This window comes from Nansenia antarctica, assembly GCF_963989245.1.
Source record: "Nansenia antarctica genome assembly, chromosome: 2".
Taxonomy (NCBI): domain Eukaryota; kingdom Metazoa; phylum Chordata; class Actinopteri; order Argentiniformes; family Microstomatidae; genus Nansenia; species Nansenia antarctica.
Genome location: NC_137675.1, coordinates 362172 through 387426, shown reverse-complemented (window position 1 = coordinate 387426; position 25255 = coordinate 362172). Strand labels below are relative to the sequence as shown.

Sequence of the window (25255 nt, the reverse complement as noted above, 5' to 3'; positions counted from 1 at the left end):
GCATCACACCACAGCCCAGCACCATATGAGTGGTTCTAACCCAGCCAGGATGACAGATTAAATCATTCAAATTACCAAAACACTTTGTTGCTTGGCAACCCGGTTCAAAAAGCTTGGGTCGACATAAACTGACGAAACCAGTGAGTCTGGTTTGACGACGTCTGACTGAGTAAGGTTGGTTGGTCTGAGTAAGGTTGGTTGGTTGGTCTGGACAAGGCTAGGGTTGGTTGGTTGGTTGGTTGGTTGGTTTGGACAAAGCTGGGGTTGGTTGGTTGGTTGGTTGGTTGGTTGGTTGGTTGGGTGGTTGGCTGGGTGGTTGGTTGGTTGGTTGGTTGGTTGGTTGGTTGGGTGGGTGGTTGGTTGGGTGGTTGGGTGGTTGGTTGGGTGGTTGGGTGGTTGGTCTGGACAAGGCTGGGGTTGGTTGGTTTATTTTATGGACACGGGTGTTTGATTCCAATCCATGCATTACAAGGAGCCTGTCCTCCGATTCCTACCTCCACCAGCCTCCCTGCTGTACTCCTCCCTCCTAACCTCCACCAGCCTCCCTGCTGTCCTCCTCCCTCCTAACCTCCACCAGCCTCCCTGCTGTACTCCTCCCTCCTAACCTCCACCAGCCTCCCCTGCTGTACTCCTCCCTCCTAACCTCCACCAGCCTCCCCTGCTGTACTCCTCCCTCCTAACCTCCCTCCTTCCATTACCATAGTAACCCTGAAGGCTTCACCTCCACATAGCTGACCTCTCACCTCCTGGACAACCACCTGCTGTCCTCTCTGTCCCTAACCCTCTTCTGTCTGTCTGTGTTTAGGTCTCCTCTCTGTCTGTGTTTGGGTCGGAAGGAAAGTTTAAAGAAGGTTCTATTCATGTTGGAGGGGTCAGTAGAGATGGCTGCCCAGGGTCAAAGGTCATACCCAGGAATACATCAGCTGACGCCCAGGCTGACCTGCTGACCTCTCCAGCTCTCCCCAGCTCTCCCCTTACTATCTACCATCTAATGTGGATATGTACAGTGAGGTAAGGGTCAGGGACAGTGAGGAGGAGGTTAGGGGTAGGTAGGTAGAGGAGGTTAGGGGTAGGTAGGTAGAGGAGGTTAGGGGTAGGTAGGTAGGTAGAGGAGGTTAGGGGTAGGTAGGTAGAGGAGGTTAGGGGTAGGTAGGTAGGTAGAGGAGGTTAGGGGTAGGTAGGTAGAGGAGGTTAGGGGTAGGTAGGTAGAGGAGGTTAGGGGTAGGTAGGTAGGTAGAGGAGGTTAGGGGTAGGTAGGTAGAGGAGGTTAGGGGTAGGTAGGTAGAGGAGGTTAGGGGTAGGTAGGTAGAGGAGGTTAGGGGTAGGTAGGTAGAGGAGGTTAGGGGTAGGTAGGTAGGTAGAGGAGGTTAGGGGTAGGTAGGTAGAGGAGGTTAGGGGTAGGTAGGTAGGTAGAGGAGGTTAGGGGTAGGTAGGTAGAGGAGGTTAGGGGTAGGTAGGTAGAGGAGGTTAGGGGTAGGTAGGTAGAGGAGGTTAGGGGTAGGTAGGTAGGTAGAGGAGGTTAGGGGTAGGTAGGTAGAGGAGGTTAGGGGTAGGTAGGTAGAGGAGGTTAGGGGTAGGTAGGTAGGTAGAGGAGGTTAGGGGTAGGTAGGTAGAGGAGGTTAGGGGTAGGTAGGTAGGTAGAGGAGGTTAGGGGTAGGTAGGTAGAGGAGGTTAGGGGTAGGTAGGTAGAGGAGGTTAGGGGTAGGTAGGTAGAGGAGGTTAGGGGTAGGTAGGTAGGTAGAGGAGGTTAGGGGTAGGTAGGTAGAGGAGGTTAGGGGTAGGTAGGTAGGTAGAGGGGGTTAGGGGTAGGTAGGTAGAGGAGGTTAGGGGTAGGTAGGTAGGTAGAGGAGGTTAGGGGTAGGTAGGTAGAGGGGGTTAGGGGTAGGTAGGTAGAGGAGGTTAGGGGTAGGTAGGTAGAGGAGGTTAGGGGTAGGTAGGTAGAGGAGGTTAGGGGTAGGTAGGTAGAGGAGGTTAGGGGTAGGTAGGTAGAGGAGGTTAGGGGTAGGTAGGTAGGTAGAGGAGGTTAGGGGTAGGTAGGTAGAGGAGGTTAGGGGTAGGTAGGTAGAGGAGGTTAGGGGTAGGTAGGTAGAGGAGGTTAGGGGTAGGTAGGTAGAGGAGGTTAGGGGTAGGTAGGTAGAGGGGGTTAGGGGTAGGTAGGTAGGTAGAGGAGGTTAGGGGTAGGTAGGTAGAGGAGGTTAGGGGTAGGTAGGTAGGTAGAGGAGGTTAGGGGTAGGTAGGTAGAGGAGGTTAGGGGTAGGTAGGTAGAGGAGGTTAGGGGTAGGTAGGTAGAGGAGGTTAGGGGTAGGTAGGTAGAGGGGGTTAGGGGTAGGTAGGTAGGTAGAGGAGGTTAGGGGTAGGTAGGTAGGTAGAGGAGGTTAGGGGTAGGTAGGTAGGTAGAGGAGGTTAGGGGTAGGTAGGTAGGTAGGTAGAGGAGGTTAGGGGTAGGTAGGTAGAGGAGGTTAGGGGTAGGTAGGTAGGTAGGTAGAGGAGGTTAGGGGTAGGTAGGTAGGTAGAGGAGGTTAGGGGTAGGTAGGTAGAGGAGGTTAGGGGTAGGTAGGTAGAGGAGGTTAGGGGTAGGTAGGTAGAGGAGGTTAGGGGTAGGTAGGTAGAGGAGGTTAGGGGTAGGTAGGTAGGTAGAGGAGGTTAGGGGTAGGTAGGTAGAGGAGGTTAGGGGTAGGTAGGTAGGTAGAGGGGGTTAGGGGTAGGTAGGTAGGTAGAGGAGGTTAGGGGTAGGTAGGTAGAGGAGGTTAGGGGTAGGTAGGTAGAGGAGGTTAGGGGTAGGTAGGTAGGTAGAGGAGGTTAGGGGTAGGTAGGTAGAGGAGGTTAGGGGTAGGTAGGTAGGTAGAGGAGGTTAGGGGTAGGTAGGTAGAGGAGGTTAGGGGTAGGTAGGTAGGTAGAGGAGGTTAGGGGTAGGTAGGTAGGTAGAGGAGGTTAGGGGTAGGTAGGTAGAGGAGGTTAGGGGTAGGTAGGTAGAGGAGGTTAGGGGTAGGTAGGTAGAGGAGGTTAGGGGTAGGTAGGTAGGTAGAGGAGGTTAGGGGTAGGTAGGTAGGTAGAGGAGGTTAGGGGTAGGTAGGTAGAGGGGGTTAGGGGTAGGTAGGTAGGTAGAGGGGGTTAGGGGTAGGTAGGTAGAGGAGGTTAGGGGTAGGTAGGTAGGTAGAGGAGGTTAGGGGTAGGTAGGTAGGTAGAGGAGGTTAGGGGTAGGTAGGTAGAGGAGGTTAGGGGTAGGTAGGTAGAGGAGGTTAGGGGTAGGTAGGTAGGTAGAGGAGGTTAGGGGTAGGTAGGTAGAGGAGGTTAGGGGTAGGTAGGTAGGTAGAGGAGGTTAGGGGTAGGTAGGTAGAGGAGGTTAGGGGTAGGTAGGTAGAGGAGGTTAGGGGTAGGTAGGTAGAGGAGGTTAGGGGTAGGTAGGTAGGTAGAGGAGGTTAGGGGTAGGTAGGTAGAGGGGGTTAGGGGTAGGTAGGTAGAGGAGGTTAGGGGTAGGTAGGTAGAGGAGGTTAGGGGTAGGTAGGTAGAGGAGGTTAGGGGTAGGTAGGTAGGTAGAGGAGGTTAGGGGTAGGTAGGTAGAGGAGGTTAGGGGTAGGTAGGTAGAGGAGGTTAGGGGTAGGTAGGTAGAGGAGGTTAGGGGTAGGTAGGTAGGTAGAGGAGGTTAGGGGTAGGTAGGTAGAGGGGGTTAGGGGTAGGTAGGTAGAGGAGGTTAGGGGTAGGTAGGTAGAGGAGGTTAGGGGTAGGTAGGTAGAGGAGGTTAGGGGTAGGTAGGTAGGTAGAGGAGGTTAGGGGTAGGTAGGTAGGTAGAGGAGGTTAGGGGTAGGTAGGTAGGTAGAGGAGGTTAGGGGTAGGTAGGTAGAGGAGGTTAGGGGTAGGTAGGTAGAGGAGGTTAGGGGTAGGTAGGTAGAGGAGGTTAGGGGTAGGTAGGTAGAGGAGGTTAGGGGTAGGTAGGTAGAGGAGGTTAGGGGTAGGTAGGTAGAGGAGGTTAGGGGTAGGTAGGTAGAGGAGGTTAGGGGTAGGTAGGTAGAGGAGGTTAGGGGTAGGTAGGTAGAGGAGGTTAGGGGTAGGTAGGTAGAGGGGGTTAGGGGTAGGTAGGTAGGTAGAGGAGGTTAGGGGTAGGTAGGTAGGTAGAGGAGGTTAGGGGTAGGTAGGTAGGTAGAGGAGGTTAGGGGTAGGTAGGTAGGTAGAGGAGGTTAGGGGTAGGTAGGTAGGTAGAGGAGGTTAGGGGTAGGTAGGTAGAGGAGGTTAGGGGTAGGTAGGTAGGTAGAGGAGGTTAGGGGTAGGTAGGTAGAGGAGGTTAGGGGTAGGTAGGTAGAGGAGGTTAGGGGTAGGTAGGTAGAGGAGGTTAGGGGTAGGTAGGTAGGTAGAGGAGGTTAGGGGTAGGTAGGTAGGTAGAGGAGGTTAGGGGTAGGTAGGTAGAGGGGGTTAGGGGTAGGTAGGTAGGTAGAGGAGGTTAGGGGTAGGTAGGTAGGGGAGGTTAGGGGTAGGTAGGTAGGTAGAGGAGGTTAGGGGTAGGTAGGTAGAGGAGGTTAGGGGTAGGTAGGTAGGTAGAGGGGGTTAGGGGTAGGTAGGTAGAGGGGGTTAGGGGTAGGTAGGTAGAGGAGGTTAGGGGTAGGTAGGTAGGGGAGGTTAGGGGTAGGTAGGTAGGTAGAGGAGGTTAGGGGTAGGTAGGTAGAGGAGGTTAGGGGTAGGTAGGTAGGTAGAGGAGGTTAGGGGTAGGTAGGTAGAGGGGGTTAGGGGTAGGTAGGTAGAGGAGGTTAGGGGTAGGTAGGTAGAGGAGGTTAGGGGTAGGTAGGTAGAGGAGGTTAGGGGTAGGTAGGTAGAGGAGGTTAGGGGTAGGTAGGTAGAGGAGGTTAGGGGTAGGTAGGTAGAGGAGGTTAGGGGTAGGTAGGTAGGTAGAGGAGGTTAGGGGTAGGTAGGTAGAGGAGGTTAGGGGTAGGTAGGTAGGTAGAGGAGGTTAGGGGTAGGTAGGTAGAGGAGGTTAGGGGTAGGTAGGTAGAGGAGGTTAGGGGTAGGTAGGTAGAGGAGGTTAGGGGTAGGTAGGTAGAGGAGGTTAGGGGTAGGTAGGTAGAGGAGGTTAGGGGTAGGTAGGTAGAGGGGGTTAGGGGTAGGTAGGTAGAGGAGGTTAGGGGTAGGTAGGTAGAGGGGGTTAGGGGTAGGTAGGTAGAGGAGGTTAGGGGTAGGTAGGTAGGTAGAGGAGGTTAGGGGTAGGTAGGTAGAGGAGGTTAGGGGTAGGTAGGTAGGTAGGTAGAGGAGGTTAGGGGTAGGTAGGTAGAGGAGGTTAGGGGTAGGTAGGTAGGTAGAGGAGGTTAGGGGTAGGTAGGTAGAGGAGGTTAGGGGTAGGTAGGTAGGTAGGTAGAGGAGGTTAGGGGTAGGTAGGTAGAGGAGGTTAGGGGTAGGTAGGTAGGTAGAGGAGGTTAGGGGTAGGTAGGTAGGTAGAGGAGGTTAGGGGTAGGTAGGTAGGTAGAGGGGGTTAGGGGTAGGTAGGTAGAGGAGGTTAGGGGTAGGTAGGTAGAGGAGGTTAGGGGTAGGTAGGTAGGTAGAGGAGGTTAGGGGTAGGTAGGTAGAGGAGGTTAGGGGTAGGTAGGTAGAGGAGGTTAGGGGTAGGTAGGTAGGTAGAGGAGGTTAGGGGTAGGTAGGTAGAGGGGGTTAGGGGTAGGTAGGTAGGTAGAGGAGGTTAGGGGTAGGTAGGTAGGTAGAGGAGGTTAGGGGTAGGTAGGTAGAGGAGGTTAGGGGTAGGTAGGTAGGTAGAGGAGGTTAGGGGTAGGTAGGTAGAGGAGGTTAGGGGTAGGTAGGTAGAGGAGGTTAGGGGTAGGTAGGTAGAGGAGGTTAGGGGTAGGTAGGTAGGTAGAGGAGGTTAGGGGTAGGTAGGTAGGTAGAGGAGGTTAGGGGTAGGTAGGTAGAGGAGGTTAGGGGTAGGTAGGTAGGTAGAGGAGGTTAGGGGTAGGTAGGTAGAGGAGGTTAGGGGTAGGTAGGTAGAGGAGGTTAGGGGTAGGTAGGTAGAGGAGGTTAGGGGTAGGTAGGTAGAGGAGGTTAGGGGTAGGTAGGTAGGTAGAGGAGGTTAGGGGTAGGTAGGTAGAGGAGGTTAGGGGTAGGTAGGTAGGAGGGGGTTAGGGGTCAGGGGTCGGGTAGGAGGGGGGTACGTACTTCTTGAGGCCCAGCAGCAGGTACATGGTCCTGGGCAGCAGCAGGTAGACCTGGTCTGTCAGGATGGCGTCTGTGATCTTCTGCGCCACGTAGAGGGGGTCCAGGATGGGCAGGAGGCGGGGCCACCTGCAGGGGGAGGAGTCAGGATGAGGGGGAGGAGTCAAGGAGATGTCTCTGAGATGCACACAGTTACTACTTTACTCAAGGTATCCATGGTTACTACACTACTTAGGCCTATATTATGGTGTTGGTGTTGGTGGGTGTGTGTGTGTGTGTGTGTGTGTGTGTGTGTGTGTGTACACAAACGATACACAGTTACACCTTAGCTCCCAGCATTCTCATTCTCAAGTCCTGCAACAAACACATACACACACACACGCACACACGCACACACGCACACACACACAGACACACAGACACACAGACACACAGTCCTGGTCTATTTCACGCATCATAAAACACATCTCAGTCTAAACCGTTGTTCTATTCCGTGTCGTTCCATCTGGATCCAACAACAACAATGTAGAAACACAGAAACACGGCCAGGCTCCCCACGCGCCTGCCAGCGTCTGCCAGCGGGAGGACAGCCTCTCACAGACCTCCGCTGGGTAAGGGTGGGCTCCACCCAGACTATTAAACCCCAGAAACAATCAACCACAACAACTAACTGCTAACCGCTAACCGCTACAGCAGGGTTCTCTCCCATGCCAAGCCCTGGCAGCACATCACCCCCACCCTCATCCACCCTCATCCACCCTCATCCACCACATCACCCCCTTGCATGGTAGCTTGCTGCCATTGGTGTGTGAATGTGAGTGTGAATGGGTGAATGAGAGGCCGTTGGAAAGCGCTTTGGAGCAGTTTTGGAGCAGAAAAAAAGGCGCTACATGAGTGCAGTCCATTTACCATTTACCCCCACCCTCATCCACCTCCACTGGCTTCCGGTCAAGTCCTGCATCTCCTACAAGTCCCTCCGCGCCCCCCAGTACTTATCTGACCTCCTCCGGCCACCTGCCGCCCCCCCGGCTTGCCACCCCCCCCCCCCCCCGGCTTGCCACCCCCCCCCCGCACAGAGCCTTCAGTGTGGCAGCCCCCACCCTCTGGAACTCTCTCCCCACAGTGATCCACAACGCCCCCACCCTGGACTCCTTCAAATCAGCCCTCAAAACCCACCTGTTCACCAAGGCCTTTGGCCTCTAGCTTAGCTTTCTGGTGTTGTCTCTGTCTGTCTGTCTCTGACTGTCTCTGACTGTCTCTGTCTGTCTCTGTCTGTCTCTGTCTGTCTCTGACTGTCTCTGACTGTCTCTGACTGTCTCTGACTGTCTCTGTCTGTCTCTGTCTGTCTCTGTCTGTCTCTGACTGTCTCTGTCTGTCTCTGTCTGTCTCTGACTGTCTCTGTCTGTCTCTGTCTGTCTCTGACTGTCTCTGTCTGTCTCTGTCTGTCTCTGTCTGTCTCTGTCTGTCTCTGACTGTCTCTGACTGTCTCTGTCTGTCTCTGACTGTCTCTGACTGTCTCTGTCTGTCTCTGTCTGTCTCTGTCTGTCTCTGACTGTCTCTGACTGTCTCTGTCTGTCTCTGTCTGTCTCTGTCTGTCTCTGACTGTCTCTGACTGTCTCTGTCTGTCTCTGTCTGTCTCTGTCTGTCTCTGACTGTCTCTGTCTGTCTCTGTCTGTCTCTGTCTGTCTCTGACCGTCTCTGTCTGTCTCTGACTGTCTCTGACTGTCTCTGTCTGTCTCTGACTGTCTCTGACTGTCTCTGTCTGTCTCTGTCTGTCTCTGTCTGTCTCTGACTGTCTCTGTCTGTCTCTGTCTGTCTCTGACTGTCTCTGACTGTCTCTGTCTGTCTCTGACTGTCTCTGTCTGTCTCTGTCTGTCTCTGACTGTCTCTGTCTGTCTCTGTCTGTCTCTGACTGTCTCTGTCTGTCTCTGTCTGTCTCTGACTGTCTCTGTCTGTCTCTGTCTGTCTCTGACTGTCTCTGTCTGTCTCTGTCTGTCTCTGACTGTCTCTGTCTGTCTCTGACTGTCTCTGTCTCTCTCTGTCTGTCTCTGTCTCTGACTGTCTCTGTCTGTCTCTGACTGTCTCTGACTGTCTCTGACTGTCTCTGTCTGTCTCTGACTGTCTCTGTCTGTCTGTCTCTTTCTGTAAATTAGTACATTTGTAAAGCATCATTGGGTTCCTTGAAAGGTGCCATATAAATCTAAGCTATTATTATTATTATTATTATTATTATTATTATTATTATTATTATTATTACGCTAGCTAGCTACAACCTCAGAGAGAGTTGCCTCCCTTGGGAGGTGATGCTAACCTCATACAGGGCCTCATACATATTCACATCATCTGTTAGTCTGACAGCTGACAGTTGGGTGTGGAGAGGGAGGGGTAGGTAGGTGTGGAGAGGGAGGGGTAGGTAGGTAGGTAGGTAGGTGTGGAGAGGGAGGGGTAGGTAGGTAGGTAGGTAGGTATGGAGAGGGAGGGGTAGGTAGGTAGGTAGGTAGGTGTGGAGAGGGAGGGGTAGGTAGGTAGGTAGGTGTGGAGAGGGAGGGGTAGGTAGGTAGGTAGGTGTGGAGAGGGAGGGGTAGGTAGGTAGGTGGGTGTGGAGAGGGAGGGGTAGGTAGGTAGGTAGGTGTGGAGAGGGAGGGGTAGGTAGGTAGGTAGGTGTGGAGAGGGAGGGGTAGGTAGGTAGGTGTGGAGAGGGAGGGGTAGGTAGGTAGGTGGGTGTGGAGAGGGAGGGGTAGGTAGGTGGGTGTAGAGAGGGAGGGGTAGGTAGGTAGGTAGGTGTGGAGAGGGAGGGGTAGGTAGGTAGGTGTGGAGAGGGAGGGGTAGGTAGGTAGGTAGGTGTGGAGAGGGAGGGGTAGGTAGGTAGGTAGGTGTGGAGAGGGAGGGGTAGGTAGGTAGGTAGGTGTGGAGAGGGAGGGGTAGGTAGGTAGGTAGGTGTGGAGAGGGAGGGGTAGGTAGGTAGGTGTAGAGAGGGAGGGGTAGGTAGGTAGGTGTAGAGAGGGAGGGGTAGGTAGGTAGGTAGGTGTGGAGAGGGAGGGGTAGGTAGGTAGGTAGGTGTGGAGAGGGAGGGGTAGGTAGGTAGGTAGGTGTGGAGAGGGAGGGGTAGGTAGGTGTGGAGAGGGAGGGGTAGGTAGGTAGGTAGGTGTGGAGAGGGAGGGGTAGGTAGGTGGGTGGGTGTGGAGAGGGAGGGGTAGGTAGGTAGGTAGGTGTGGAGAGGGAGGGGTAGGTAGGTGGGTAGGTGTGGAGAGGGAGGGGTAGGTAGGTAGGTGGGTGTGGAGAGGGAGGGGTAGGTAGGTAGGTAGGTGTGGAGAGGGAGGGGTAGGTAGGTGGGTAGGTGTGGAGAGGGAGGGGTAGGTAGGTAGGTGGGTGTGGAGAGGGAGGGGTGCATCACTCACTTGGTCTTGCAGCCGTGGAACATGCCGGTGTTGATGAAGTAGGGGCAGACGATGGTGGTCTTCACGCCCTCCTTCCCCGTGGCCAGGAGCTCCAGCGCCACCGACTCAGCGAAGCCGACCGCCGCGAACTTACTGGCGCAGTAGTCTAGGAGACAGACGCCATGGCAACAAGGTACTGTTATAGTAGTCTAGGAGACAGCCTCCCCTGGTGTTCTACCTCCCCTGGTGTTCTACCTCCCCCAGCCTCCCCTGGTGTTCTACCTCCCCAGCCTCCCCTGGTGTTCTACCTCCCCCAGCCTCCCCTGGTGTTCTACCTCCCCAAGCCTCCCCTGGTGTTCTACCTCCCCCAGCCTCCCCTGGTGTTCTACCTCCCCCAGCCTCCCCTGGTGTTCTACCTCCCCCAGCCTCCCCTGGTGTTCTACCTCCCCCAGCCTCCCCTGGTGTTCTACCTCCCCCAGCCTCCCCTGGTGTTCTACCTCCCCCAGCCTCCCCTGGTGTTCTACCTCCACCAGCCTCCCCTGGTGTTCTACCTCCCCCAGCCTCCCCTGGTGTTCTACCTCCCCCAGCCTCCCCTGGTGTTCTACCTCCCCCAGCCTCCCCTGGTGTTCTACCTCCCCCAGCCTCCCCTGGTGTTCTACTTCCCCCAGCCTCCCCTGGTGTTCTACCTCCCCCAGCCTCCCCTGGTGTTCTACCTCCCCCAGCCTCCCCTGGTGTTCTACCTCCCCCAGCCTCCCCTGGTGTTCTACCTCCCCCCCCAGCCTCCCCTGGTGTTCTACCTCCCCCAGCCTCCCCTGGTGTTCTACCTCCCCCAGCCTCCCCTGGTGTTCTACCTCCCCCAGCCTCCCCTGGTGTTCTCCCTCCTCCCCCAGCCTCAGTAACCATAGTAACCATGGTAAGCGTGTACCTGCCAGGCCGTTGCAGCCTATCAGACCAGCAGAGCTCGCCACGCTGACCAGGTGCCCGTGGTTGTTGGCCATCATGGCCGGCAGGAAGGCCTTGTACGTCTGACAGGAAACAGGAAGTGGAACAAGAGGAAGTAGAATAAAATGTTTAGAAATAAGAGACTGGCCTTTAAGAACAACAACATTCACATGTTGAAGCTCAAAGTAAAACACTAACACACAGACAGGAAGAGGGACACACAGACAGGAAGAGGGACACACAGACAGGAAGAGGGACACACAGACAGGAAGCCACACCCACACAGAGACAGGTAAACACACAGACAGGTAAACACACAGACAGGTAAACACACAGACAGGTAAACACACAGACAGGTAAACAGACAGACAGGTAAACACACAGACAGGTAAACAGACAGACAGGTAAACAGACAGACAGGTAAACACACAGACAGGTAAACACACAGACAGGTAAACACACAGACAGGTAAACAGACAGACAGGTAAACAGACAGACAGGTAAACAGACAGACAGGTAAACACACAGACAGGTAAACACACAGACAGGTAAACAGACAGACAGGTAAACAGACAGACAGGTAAACAGACAGACAGGTAAACACACAGACAGGTAAACACACAGACAGGTAAACAGACAGACAGGTAAACACACAGACAGGTAAACAGACAGACAGGTATACAGACAGACAGGTAAACACACAGACAGGTAAACACACAGACAGGTATACAGACAGACAGGTAAACACGCAGACAGGTAAACAGACAGACAGGTAAACACACAGACAGGAAGAGGGACACACAGACAGGAAGTGGGACACCCAGACAGGAAGTGGGACACCGAGAAAGGAAGTGGACTGACCCAGAAGTGAGCCATGGTGTTGACCTCCATGGTCTTCTCTATCAGGCTGTCGGGGGCGTCCATGAACTTGGCCCCGGTGACGATGCCGGCGTTGTTGACCAGGATGCTGACGTCCCCCACCTCTCTCTTCACCTGGGGGGGGGGGGAGGCAGCGGGGGAGGGAGGGGGGAGAAAAACTATATTTCAGAGTATTCAGACTGTCTGTTTACAGCTGTCAGCCAACGTGTCGGCCGTAACGTTCCAGCTACGTTCTATACACCGTCATTCTGGCCGTCATTTAGCAGACACCTTATTCCAAAGCAACTTACAATCGATACATTTGACTAAGTAAGTGAATCATCAATCCACCAGTCGTAGCAGGAAGAGGAATCTAGCTCAGGCCCGGGGCCATTGGCAGTCTCAGTGATGGAAGAAGAAAGATATATGTTTATTTTGTTGTCATGTGACCTTGTCTAGTCCACCTGTAGAGGACAGGGCTGTCATGACGACGCCCCCTCAGGTAGAGCAGCTGAGAACAGGTTCCACAGCAGATAGGTTTCATCAGCGGGGATGCAGGTGGGATGCAGTCTCTCTGGATGCAGGTGGAATACAGTCTCTCTGGAAAGCGTTCAGACCCCTTCACTTTGTTGTTGTGTTTTAGACTCAGTTTAAAATGGATTAAATTAAAAGATTTTGTGATCAATCCACACACACAATACCCCAGAATGACAAAGCTTTTTTTTTTAATTTCTGTAAATTTCGTAAAAATGTAAAGACAGAAACACCTCTTGTACATGAGTATTCAGAGCCTTTGCTGTGACGTTCTTAAAATGAGCTCAAATGCAAAACCTCGTCAGGAAAACAGACAGCAAGGTGAACTGAGTCCATCTTAATGAAGGATAATAGTTCATGGGATTTTGGAATTAATATCTTTGGTTTTATCTCTCTGGTCTCTGATTTGCACAGGTGTCTGAATACTTCCCCAAGGCACTGTAGACACTGTACACACACACACACACACACACACACACACACACACACACACACACACACACACGCACACGCACACACACACACACACAGACACTGTGTACATCAGCACAGCTCCACAACACACCTGGCTGACAACAGACTGTTTATCCAAAAGTGAACCTGTTTCAGACTCAGCCTGTTTCCTAGTCAGCCTGTTTCAGGGTCAGCCTGTTTCAGGGGTGAAGATTCTGTCCACAGTGTCTGAGCCTCACCTCAGACACAGAGTACAACAGGGTCAGCTACAGACACAGGGTACAACAGTGTCAGCTACAGACACACAGAGTACAACAGTGTCAGCTACAGACTCAGGGTACAACAGTGTCAGCTACAGACTCAGAGTACAACAGAGTCAGCTACAGACACAGGGTACAACAGTGTCAGCTACAGACACAGAGTACAACAGTGTCAGCTACAGACACAGAGTACAACAGTGTCAGCCACAGACACAGAGTACAACAGAGTCAGCTACAGACACAGAGTACAACAGGGTCAGCTACAGACACAGAGTACAACAGAGTCAGCTACACACACAGAGTACAACAGGGTCAGCTACAGACACAGGGTACAACAGAGTCAGCTACAGACACAGAGTACAACAGGGTCAGCTACAGACACAGAGTACAACAGTGTCAGCCACAGACACAGAGTACAACAGAGTCAGCTACAGACACAGAGTACAACAGGGTCAGCTACAGACACAGAGTACAACAGTGTCAGCCACAGACACAGAGTACAACAGAGTCAGCTACAGACACAGAGTACAACCTGTCAGCTACAGACACAGAGTACAACAGTGTCAGCTACAGACACAGAGTACAACAGTGTCAGCTACAGACACAGAGTACAACAGAGTCAGCTACAGACTCAGAGTACAACAGTGTCAGCTACAGACACAGAGTACAACAGTGTCAGCTACAGACACAGAGTACAACAGAGTCAGCTACAGACACAGAGTACAACAGGGTCAGCTACAGACACAGAGTACAACAGAGTCAGCTACAGACACAGAGTACAACAGTGTCAGCTACAGACACAGAGTACAACAGGGTCAGCTACAGACACAGAGTACAACAGGGTCAGCTACAGACACAGAGTACAACAGTGTCAGCTACAGACTCAGAGTACAACAGTGTCAGCTACAGACTCAGAGTACAACAGAGTCAGCTACAGACACAGAGTACAACCTGTCAGCTACAGACACAGGGTACAACAGTGTCAGCTACAGACACAGGGTACAACAGAGTCAGCTACAGACACAGAGTACAACAGTGTCAGCTACAGACTCAGAGTACAACAGTGTCAGCTACAGACTCAGAGTACAACAGAGTCAGCTACAGACACAGAGTACAACCTGTCAGCTACAGACACAGAGTACAACAGGGTCAGCTACAGACACAGGGTACAACAGGGTCAGCTACAGACACAGAGTACAACAGAGTCAGCTACAGACACAGAGTACAACAGGGTCAGCTACAGACACAGAGTACAACAGAGTCAGCTACAGACACAGAGTACAACAGAGTCAGCTACAGACACAGAGTACAACAGTGTCAGCTACAGACACAGGGTACAACAGGGTCAGCTACAGACTCAGAGTACAACAGGGTCAGCTACAGACACAGAGTACAACAGTGTCAGCTACAGACACAGAGTACAACAGGGTCAGCTACAGACAGACACAGAGTACAACAGTGTCAGCTACAGACACAGAGTACAACAGAGTCAGCTACAGACACAGAGTACAACAGAGTCAGCTACAGACACAGAGTACAACAGTGTCAGCTACAGACACAGGGTACAACAGGGTCAGCTACAGACTCAGAGTACAACAGGGTCAGCTACAGACACAGAGTACAACAGTGTCAGCTACAGACACAGAGTACAACAGGGTCAGCTACAGACTCAGAGTACAACAGTGTCAGCTACAGACACAGAGTACAACAGTGTCAGCTACAGACTCAGAGTACAACAGGGTCAGCTACAGACACAGAGTACAACAGAGTCAGCTACAGACACAGAGTACAACAGAGTCAGCTACAGACACAGAGTACAACAGAGTCAGCTACAGACACAGAGTACAACAGTGTCAGCTACAGACACAGAGTACAACAGAGTCAGCTACAGACACGGGGCACAACAGAGTCAGCTACAGACACAGAGTACAACAGAGTCAGCTACAGACACAGAGTACAACAGTGTCAGCTACAGACACAGAGTACAACAGAGTCAGCTACAGACACAGAGTACAACAGAGTCAGCTACAGACTCAGGGTACAACAGTGTCAGCTACAGACACAGAGTACAACAGAGTCAGCTACAGACACAGAGTACAACAGAGTCAGCTACAGACACAGAGTACAACAGTGTCAGCTACAGACACAGAGTACAACAGAGTCAGCTACAGACACAGAGTACAACAGAGTCAGCTACAGACACAGAGTACAACAGAGTCAGCTACAGACACAGAGTACAACAGTGTCAGCTACAGACACAGAGTACAACAGTGTCAGCCACAGACACAGAGTACAACAGAGTCAGCTACAGACACAGAGTACAACAGTGTCAGCTACAGACACAGAGTACAACAGAGTCAGCTACAGACACAGAGTACAACAGTGTCAGCTACAGACACAGAGTACAACAGTGTCAGCCACAGACACAGAGTACAACAGAGTCAGCTACAGACACAGAGTACAACAGTGTCAGCTACAGACACAGAGTACAACAGTGTCAGCTACAGACACAGAGTACAACAGAGTCAGCTACAGACACAGAGTACAACAGTGTCAGCTACAGACACAGAGTACAACAGTGTCAGCTACAGACACAGAGTACAACAGAGTCAGCTACAGACACAGAGTACAACAGTGTCAGCTACAGACACAGAGTACAACAGTGTCAGCTACAGACACAGAGTACAACAGTGTCAGCTACAGACACAGAGTACAACAGAGTCAGCTACAGACACAGAGTACAACAGTGTCAGCTACAGACACAGAGTACAACAGTGTCAGCTACAGACACAGAGTACAACAGAGTCAGCTACAGACACAGAGTACAACAGTGTCAGCTACAGACACAGAGTACAACAGTGTCAGCTACAGACACAGAGTACAACAGTGTCAGCTACAGACACAGAGTACAACAGAGTCAGCTACAGACACAGAGTACAACAGTGTCAGCTACAGACACAGAGTACAACAGTGTCAGCTACAGACACAGAGTACAACAGGGTCAGCTACAGACACAGAGTACAACAGTGTCAGCTACAGACACAGAGTACAACAGTGTCAGCTACAGACACAGAGTACAACAGAGTCAGCTACAGACACAGAGTACAACAGTGTCAGCTACAGACACAGAGTACAACAGAGTCAGCTACAGACACAGAGTACAACAGTGTCAGCTACAGACACAGAGTACAACAGTGTCAGCTACAGACACAGAGTACAACAGAGTCAGCTACAGACACAGAGTACAACAGTGTCAGCTACAGACACAGAGTACAACAGTGTCAGCTACAGACACAGAGTACAACAGTGTCAGCTACAGACACAGAGTACAACAGAGTCAGCTACAGACACAGAGTACAACAGTGTCAGCTACAGACACAGAGTACAACAGTGTCAGCTACAGACACAGAGTACAACAGAGTCAGCTACAGACACAGAGTACAACAGTGTCAGCTACAGACACAGAGTACAACAGTGTCAGCTACAGACACAGAGTACAACAGTGTCAGCTACAGACACAGAGTACAACAGAGTCAGCTACAGACACAGAGTACAACAGTGTCAGCTACAGACACAGAGTACAACAGTGTCAGCTACAGACACAGAGTACAACAGTGTCAGCTACAGACACAGAGTACAACAGAGTCAGCTACAGACACAGAGTACAACAGTGTCAGCTACAGACACAGAGTACAACAGGGTCAGCTACAGACACAGAGTACAACAGGGTCAGCTACAGACACAGGCTACAACAGAGTCAGCTACAGACACAGAGTACAACAGTGTCAGCCACAGACACAGAGTACAACAGTGTCAGCTACAGACACAGAGTACAACAGTGTCAGCTACAGACACAGAGTACAACAGTGTCAGCTACAGACACAGAGTACAACAGGGTCAGCTACAGACACAGAGTACAACAGAGTCAGCCACAGACACAGAGTACAACAGGGTCAGCTACAGACACAGAGTACAACAGTGTCAGCTACAGACACAGAGTACAACAGTGTCAGCTACAGACACAGAGTACAACAGGGTCAGCTACAGACACAGAGTACAACAGGGTCAGCTACAGACACAGAGTACAACAGAGTCAGCTACAGACACAGAGTACAACAGTGTCAGCTACAGACACAGAGTACAACAGTGTCAGCTACAGACACAGAGTACAACAGAGTCAGCTACAGACACAGAGTACAACAGAGTCAGCTACAGACACAGAGTACAACAGAGTCAGCTACAGACACAGAGTACAACAGGGTCAGCTACAGACACAGAGTACAACAGGGTCAGCTACAGACACAGAGTACAACAGGGTCAGCTACAGACACAGAGTACAACAGAGTCAGCTACAGACACAGAGTACAACAGGGTCAGCTACAGACACAGAGTACAACAGGGTCAGCTACAGACACAGAGTACAACAGAGTCAGCTACAGACACAGAGTACAACAGTGTCAGCTACAGACACAGAGTACAACAGTGTCAGCTACAGACACAGAGTACAACAGAGTCAGCTACAGACACAGAGTACAACAGAGTCAGCTACAGACACAGAGTACAACAGAGTCAGCTACAGACACAGAGTACAACAGAGTCAGCTACAGACACAGAGAGTACAACAGGGTCAGCTACAGACACAGAGAGTACAACAGGGTCAGCTCACACTATCCGTCTCCATCTGAATGAAACGGGACGCTATATAGGAGACCCAGGAGGGCCCAGGAGGTCCCCACTGACATAAAAAGCCAGACTGGAGTTTTGGGGAAGCCAGAATCATGCTGGGAGAACGTCCTGTGGACAGATGAGACCAGAATAGAGCTGTTTGGTAAAGCACATCACTCTACTGTTTACAGAAAAGTAAATGAGGCCTTCAAAGAAAATACCATGGTCCTCCTCTCCTCTCTCCTCCTCCTCCTCTCCTCTCTCCTCCCCTCCCCTCCCCTCTCTCCTCCTCTCATCTCCTCTCTCCTCTCCTCCCCTCCTCTCCTCTCCTCCTCTCCTCCTCTCCCCTCCTCCCCTCCTCTCCTCTCCTCCTCTCCTCCCCTCCTCTCCTCTCCTCCTCTCCCCTCCTCCCCTCCTCTCCTCTCCTCCTCTCCCCTCCTCCCCTCCTCTCTCCTCTCCTCCCCTCCCCTCCTCTCCTCTCCTCTCCTCTCCTCTCCCCTCCTCTCCTCTCCCCTCCCCTCCTCTCCCCTCCCCTCCTCTCCCCTCCCCTCCTCTCCTCTCCCCTCCTCTCCTCTCCTCTCCTCTCCTCTCCCCTCCTCTCCTCTCCCCTCCTCTCCTCTCCTCTCCTCCCCTCCCCTCTCTCCTCCTCTCATCTCCTCTCTCCTCTCCTCCCCTCCTCTCCTCTCCTCCTCTCCTCTCCTCCTCTCATCTCCTCTCTCCTCTCCTCCCCTCCTCTCCTCCTCTCCTCTCCTCCTCTCCTCTCCTCCCCTCCCCTCCTCTCCTCTCCTCTCCTCCTCTCCTCTCCTCTCCTCCTCTCCTCTCCTCTCCTCTCCTCTCCTCTCCTCTCCTCTCCTCTCCTCTCCTCTCCTCTCCCCTCCACAGTCAGACATGGTGGAGGCTCAGATGTTTTTGGGTTGCTTTGCAGCTTCTGGCACCGGATGCCTTGACTGTGTGCATGGCATTATGAAATCTGAACCTTGACTGTGTGCATAACCCTAACCCATCATGAAATCTGAAGACTACCAAATAATGTTGTGGCGCAATATAGGAAAGGGCCCAGTGTCAGACAGCTGGGTCTCCAGGTCAGAGGTCATGGGTCTTCCAGCAGGACAATGACCCAAAGCACCCAGACATGGTTTAAGACAAAGCGCTGGAGAGTTCTGAAGTGGCCAGCAATGAGTCCAGATCTAAACCCCATAGAACACCTGTGGAGCGATCTGAGAAACAGCAGCTGAGAAAAAGAACCCTTCAGATGTGACCTGGAGCATCTGGCAAAGGAAGAGTGGGCCAGAATGTGGAAGACACTCATTCATGGTTACAGGAAGCGATTGATTTCAGTTATTCTTTTCCAAAGGGTGTGCTGCAGAGATTAAACTGAGAGTGCAGCTCATCATTTTGTCCGGTCCATTTCTGGAGTTCTGTGTGGAATGAGATCAGCTTTTCTGTGTTGTTCCAATGCAAACAAAAGAAATACACAGAATAACAGAATACCAAAGCATTTGTAATTGCAACAGTTTTCTGGGAGAAGTGGCGCATTATCTGACAGAAGTGACAATACTTTTGGCCAAGACTGTACCTCTCTCTCTCTCTCTCTCTCTCTCTCTTTCTCTGTCAGTGTTATTGACCAAACATTTCTACTTTCTCTCTCTTTCTCTCTCTTGCTCTCTTTCTCTCTCATTCTCGTTCTCTCTCTCTCTCTCTCTCTCACTCTCACTCTCTCTTTCTCACTCTCTCTTTCTCACTCTCTTTCTCTCTCTCTCTCTCTCTCTCTGGCCTTAGGCAAAGTGAATTATTATCTACCTTCAGTTGTCTTGGCTCTCACACAAACCCACACACACACATCTACCCACATACACACACACATACACACCTACCCACATACACACACATACACACCTACCCACAGGTACTCTCTCTGCCTCGGGGTAGTAGTATCTAGTGACAGGTGACAGCAGAGAGCAGGGTTAGGGGGGGAAGGGGGGAGGGGCAGGGTAGGAACAGGGTATTTGAATAGTGTTTCTAAGGCTGCACCTGTATTTGACTGGCTGGCAACCACCTCCAGCCTAGTGCACACAGCCCGACCACAACAGGAAACATATCCGATTATTATTATTATTATTATTATTATTAATAGGGGGGGGGGTAGGTCTGGGTGTTTGGGGGGGGGGGGGGGGGTAGGTAGTCAAAGAGAGAATCATTTTGCTTTGTCCTCTGAAGATGCTTCATACTGCATTATTGATTGTTGTTGTGGAGGAGCATGACATGGCACAGTCTGCTGCTGTGTTCTATATGACAACTAACCACTGACTTAACCCCCCTGGTCCTTATACACAACTAACCACTGACTTAACACCCCTGGTCCTTACACACACAGCTCACGCCTCCTCTGGATGTGCATGTGTGCATGTGTGTGTGTGTGTGTGTGTGTGTGTGTGTGTGTGTGTGTGTGTGTGTGTGTGTGTGTAGATGTGCTCAGGTCAACTCAGGAAGTCTCCTATGTACACTAACTAGTCCGGGACAAAGATTATGTCAATATTTATATTTCTACACACACACACACACACACACGAGTGAAGTGGTGGCCATTGTGTGTTAAACGGACTGCACTTATATAGCTCCTTATTCCAAAGCTCTTTACAACGGCCTCTCATTCACACATTCACACACCAACGCCGGCAAGCTGCCATGCAAGGCGCCGGCCCGCTCACTGGGAGCAATTTGGGGTTCAGTGTCTTGCCCAAGGACACCTCGACACGTGGCAAGCCGGGGCTCGAACCGCCGATCTGCCAACCTTCATTAGATGATTGGCTTCTTACCTGGTCAGCCACCCTGTCTCACCCTCCTCACCTGTCTCACCTCCACACTGTCTCACCTCCTCCCTGTCTCACCACCACCTTGTCTGTCTCTCTCACCTGGTCAGCCACCCTGTCTCACCCTCCTCACCTGTCTCACCTCCTCCCTGTCTCACCACCACCCTGTCTGTCTGTCTGTCTGTCTGTCTCTCTCACCTGGTCAGCCACCCTGTACACCTCCTCCCTGTCTCACCCTCCCCACCTGTCTCACCCTCCACCCTGTCTGTCTGTCTCACCTGGTCGGCCACCCTGTACGCCTGTCTCACCTCCACCCTGTCTGTCTGTCTGTCTGTCTCACCTTCACCCTGTCTGTCTCACCTTCACCCTGCCTGTCTCACCTCCACCCTGTCTGTCTGTCTGTCTCACCTCCACCCTGTCTGTCTGTCTGTCTGTCTCACCTTCACCCTGTCTGTCTGTCTGTCTGTCTCACCTCCACCCTGTCTGTCTGTCTGTCTCACCTTCACCCTGTCTGTCTGTCTGTCTCACCTTCACCCTGTCTGTCTGTCTGTCTCACCTTCACCCTGTCTGTCTGTCTCACCTTCACCCTGTCTGTCTGCCTGTCTCACCTCCACCCTGTCTGTCTGTCTGTCTCACCTCCACCCTGTCGGTCTGTCTGTCTCACCTCCACCCTGTCTGTCTGTCTGTCTGTCTCACCTTCACCCTGTCTGTCTGTCTGTCTCACCTCCACCCTGTCTGTCTGTCTGTCTGTCTCACCTTCACCCTGTCTGTCTCACCTCCACCCTGTCTGTCTCACCTCCACCCTGTCTGTCTGTCTGTCTGTCTCACCTCCACCCTGTCTGTCTCACCTCCACCCTGTCTGTCTGTCTGTCTCACCTGGTCGGCCACCCTGTCTGTCTGTCTGTCTGTCTCACCTGGTCAGCCACCCTGTACACCTCCTCCCTGTCTCACCCTCCACCCTGTCTGTCTGTCTGTCTCACCTGGTCAGCCACCCTGTACACCTCCTCCCTGTCTCACCCTCCACCCTGTCTGTCTGTCTCACCTGGTCGGCCACCCTGTCTGTCTGTCTGTCTGTCTCACCTGGTCGGCCACCCTGTACACCTGTCTCACCTCCACCCTGTCTGTCTGTCTGTCTGTCTCACCTGGTCGGCCACCCTGTCTGTCTGTCTCACCTCCACCCTGTCTGTCTGTCTGTCTGTCTCACCTGGTCGGCCACCCTGTCTGTCTGTCTGTCTCACCTGGTCGGCCACCCTGTCTCACCTCCACCCTGTCTGTCTGTCTGTCTGTCTCACCTGGTCGGCCACCCTGTCTGTCTGTCTGTCTCACCTGGTCAGCCACCCTGTACACCTGTCTCACCTCCACCCTGTCTGTCTGTCTGTCTGTCTCACCTGGTCGGCCACCCTGTCTGTCTGTCTCACCTCCACCCTGTCTGTCTGTCTGTCTGTCTCACCTGGTCGGCCACCCTGTCTGTCTGTCTGTCTCACCTGGTCGGCCACCCTGTCTCACCTCCACCCTGTCTGTCTGTCTGTCTGTCTCACCTGGTCGGCCACCCTGTCTGTCTGTCTGTCTCACCTGGTCAGCCACCCTGTACACCTCCTCCCTGTCTCACCCTCCACCCTGTCTGTCTGTCTGTCTCACCTGGTCAGCCACCCTGTACACCTCCTCCCTGTCTCACCCTCCACCCTGTCTGTCTGTCTGTCTCACCTGGTCAGCCACCCTGTACACCTCCTCCCTGTCTCACCCTCCACCCTGTCTGTCTGTCTCACCTGGTCGGCCACCCTGTCTGTCTGTCTGTCTGTCTCACCTGGTCAGCCACCCTGTACACCTCCTCCCTGTCTCACCCTCCACCCTGTCTGTCTGTCTCACCTGGTCGGCCACCCTGTCTGTCTGTCTGTCTGTCTCACCTGGTCGGCCACCCTGTACACCTGTCTCACCTCCACCCTGTCTGTCTGTCTGTCTGTCTCACCTGGTCGGCCACCCTGTCTGTCTGTCTGTCTCACCTGGTCGGCCACCCTGTCTCACCTCCACCCTGTCTGTCTGTCTGTCTGTCTCACCTGGTCGGCCACCCTGTCTGTCTGTCTGTCTCACCTGGTCGGCCACCCTGTCTCACCTCCACCCTGTCTGTCTGTCTGACCTGGTCGGCCACCCTGTCTGTCTGTCTGTCTCACCTGGTCGGCCACCCTGTACACCTGTCTCACCTCCACCCTGTCTGTCTGTCTGTCTCACCTGGTCGGCCACCCTGCCTCACCTCCACCCTGTCTGTCTGTCTGTCTGTCTCACCTGGTCGGCCACCCTGTCTGTCTGTCTGTCTGTCTCACCTGGTCGGCCACCCTGTCTCACCTCCACCCTGTCTGTCTGTCTGTCTGTCTGTCTGTCTCACCTCCACCCTGTCTGTCTGTCTGTCTCACCTGGTCGGCTACCCTGTCTGTCTGTCTGTCTGTCTCACCTGGTCGGCCACCCTGTGTGTCTGTCTGTCTGTCTCACCTGGTCGGCCACCCTGTCTGTCTGTCTGTCTCACCTGGTCGGCCACCCTGTAGACCTCCTGGCGGTCGCTGCAGTCACAGATGTAGTGGTGCACCCTGGGAGCCCCGGCCTCCCTCAGCAGCCTGGCCGTCTCCTCCAGGCCCTCCTGGCTGATGTCCCAGAGCACCAGGGTGGCCCCGCGGGCGGCCAGCTGCCCCGCCACCAGCCTGCCCAGCCCGCTGCCCGCGCCCGTCACCAGCGCCACCTCCCCCGCCACGCTCTTCCTGCGCCGCGGCACCACCAGGTGAACCAGCGCCTCCAGGTTGAACCACAGCGTCAGGAACAACACCTGCAGCGTCTCCAGAACAAAGCTCATGATGGACGGATCTGGATCTCTGGAGAGGAAGGAGAGAGAAGAGAGAGAGAGTAGAAGAGAGAGAGAGTAGAAGAGAGAGAGTAGAAGAGAGAGAGCATAGAAGAGAAAATGTTATAAAACAGAAAGAGTATAAAACAAAACTATTATGAAACCAAAAAGATTATAAAACACTAATAATAATAATAATCATCATAATCATAATAATGTATGTATTATTTGTATTGCACTTTTCATTCAAACGAATCTGCTTGCTCAGGGTGCTACAGAGTTTAAAAGAAAACGGCCTAAAACATAACAAATTAAAAACAGAGAAAGCACAAATCAAAAGAAATCACAAGAACGAACACAGGTTTGGATCTCCTCTGATACTCAAACTCACCCCGGTACAAGTCCAGCTGCAACCTCGGCTGTGGAGTCTGTCTCTCTCTCTTCCTCCTCCTCCTCCTCCTCCTCCTCCTCCTTAAACGACCTTTGCTCCAGTAGCAGGGTCAGGGTCGACCCCCTGGTTAGACGCCCGGGTGACCCTGGCAGACCTCGCCCTAGTAACCCTAGTAACCCTCACCCTGGGACAGACCCGGCGCTGCGCCGAGCGGAGGTTTCTAATCTTCGGTGGTTTTCCCGGAGCTGGACGTTGTCTCTCTCCGGTGTCTCTCTCCGGTGTGTCTCCGGTGTCTCTCCGGTGTCTCTGGGCGTCTAACGGACTCTGAGGACGAGCCCGGGGTGGGAGCGCGGCCAGCTGATGTCACATGACCAGCCAATCAACGCTCCAGACTCCACACGCGCAAGGGATTGTGGGATTGTGAGTTCTTTCGTGGACTTTTATGGGCTACGCTCGTAATGTCGCTCCGAGAGCGCCGGAGAGCACACTGGGTTCAACGTCGTAAAGCGACCAACTCATTTGATTGGACAAGAGGCCGTTCCGTGAGTGCTGATCAGATTGACAGAGGGTATTTCCGAACGCAGCCAGGGTGACGCGGGGACGTCAACATGCTGGAGCAGCTGGACTCTGACTCCTCTGCTGTCTGACTCAACAACCAGACCCGATATGAATATACAGTACAGGCCAACAGTCTGGACACACCTTCTCATTCAATGTGTTTCCTTTATTTTCATGACTATTTGGTACATTGTAGATTCTCACTGAAGGCATCAAAACTATGAATGAACACATAGGAGTGCAAAACACTGCCCACCTTCAAAACCACTCTCAAAAAACATTTACAGGAGGCTGCAGTCCGTAACTGGACCCTCTAAATCAAAAATCAGATTAAAAGACCCGAACTACCCACTGTACATACTTTGTGTTTTGTCCCCCGCCCCCACCTGTGGTGTATGTCCCCACCTGTCCTACCCGCTGTACATACCTGATGTTTTGTTGTATTGTTCTTCCCATGATGGATGTATTTTTATCTTGTAGATAATAATAGTTATTTGTCTGTATTATCTTGTAGATAGTACTAGTTTGTTTTGTCGGTCTTACATGTAACGATGAATTGAGAATCAAGGACCCCAATTGAAATAAGCCAGTGGCTTTCTTGGGTTTTTATCCTGTTAGTTGACCTTGTATGTAATATGTACTTTCATGTACCTACTTCTGCAAATCTTCTAATAAAGTTTTCAATCAATCAAAAAAAGGAATTATGTATTTAACAATAAAGTGTGAAATAACTCTAAATATGTCTTATATTTTAGATTCCTCAAAGTAGCCACCCTTTGCTTTTTTGTTGTTAATAAAATATATATGTGTTGTTGTTAATAATATATATATATATATATATATATATAATAATAACATATTATTAACACATATTATATTTAATATTATTATTATATATTTTATTAACGACAAAAAAGCAAAGGGTGGCTACTTTGAGGAATCTAAAATATAAGACATATTTAGAGTTATTTCACACTTTATTGTTAAATACATAATTCCTATGTGTTCATTCATAGTTTTGATGCCTTCAGTGAGAATCTACAATGTACCAAATAGTCATGAAAATAAAGGAAACGCATTGAATGAGAAGGTGTGTCCAGGACTCAGGCTGTTTGAAGGGCAGGGGCGAAAAGAAAAAAAGGGCACTTACTGCACAACATGGGACCCCATCAGTGCACATTGTCAAGTTTAGACCATTGGAGGGGCACCAATAGGGCACATCCTCTCATTTTCGCCACTCAAAAGGGCATTTTTGACACTCAAAAGGGCACTTAAGACAGACGTTTTTCAACCGTGGGGGCACCAGGAGGGGCGGTCGCCCCCCTTGCCCCCGCCAGTGTAGCCTATATATACATATGGCAGATATTACAGTTTTTCCCAATTGCTAAAACACAAAAGCCAATTCTCTAAACCAAATGACCAGTTCTCTAAACACATTTAATAAAACTAGCTCC

At 52.0% G+C, this 25255-nt stretch overlaps 1 protein-coding gene across 2 annotated transcripts in view; it reads right to left on the bottom strand.

Annotated features, from left to right (window-relative positions):
- The window catches only part of sdr16c5a (short chain dehydrogenase/reductase family 16C, member 5a), a 28681-nt gene extending 5129 nt beyond the window's left edge, over positions 1-23552 (bottom strand). For both annotated transcript variants that reach the window (XM_080524034.1, XM_080524035.1), the window contains exons 1-6: positions 23244-23552; positions 22544-22883; positions 11307-11438; positions 10429-10528; positions 9525-9669; positions 6130-6255 (exon numbers count right to left, since the gene is read on the bottom strand). In XM_080524034.1, the coding sequence (XP_080380160.1) occupies positions 6130-6255; positions 9525-9669; positions 10429-10528; positions 11307-11438; positions 22544-22864 (824 nt within the window). In that variant the 5' untranslated portion in view covers positions 22865-22883; positions 23244-23552. The remainder of the gene's footprint in view (positions 1-6129; positions 6256-9524; positions 9670-10428; positions 10529-11306; positions 11439-22543; positions 22884-23243) is intronic.
- Between the last annotated feature and the right edge of the window lie 1703 nt (positions 23553-25255).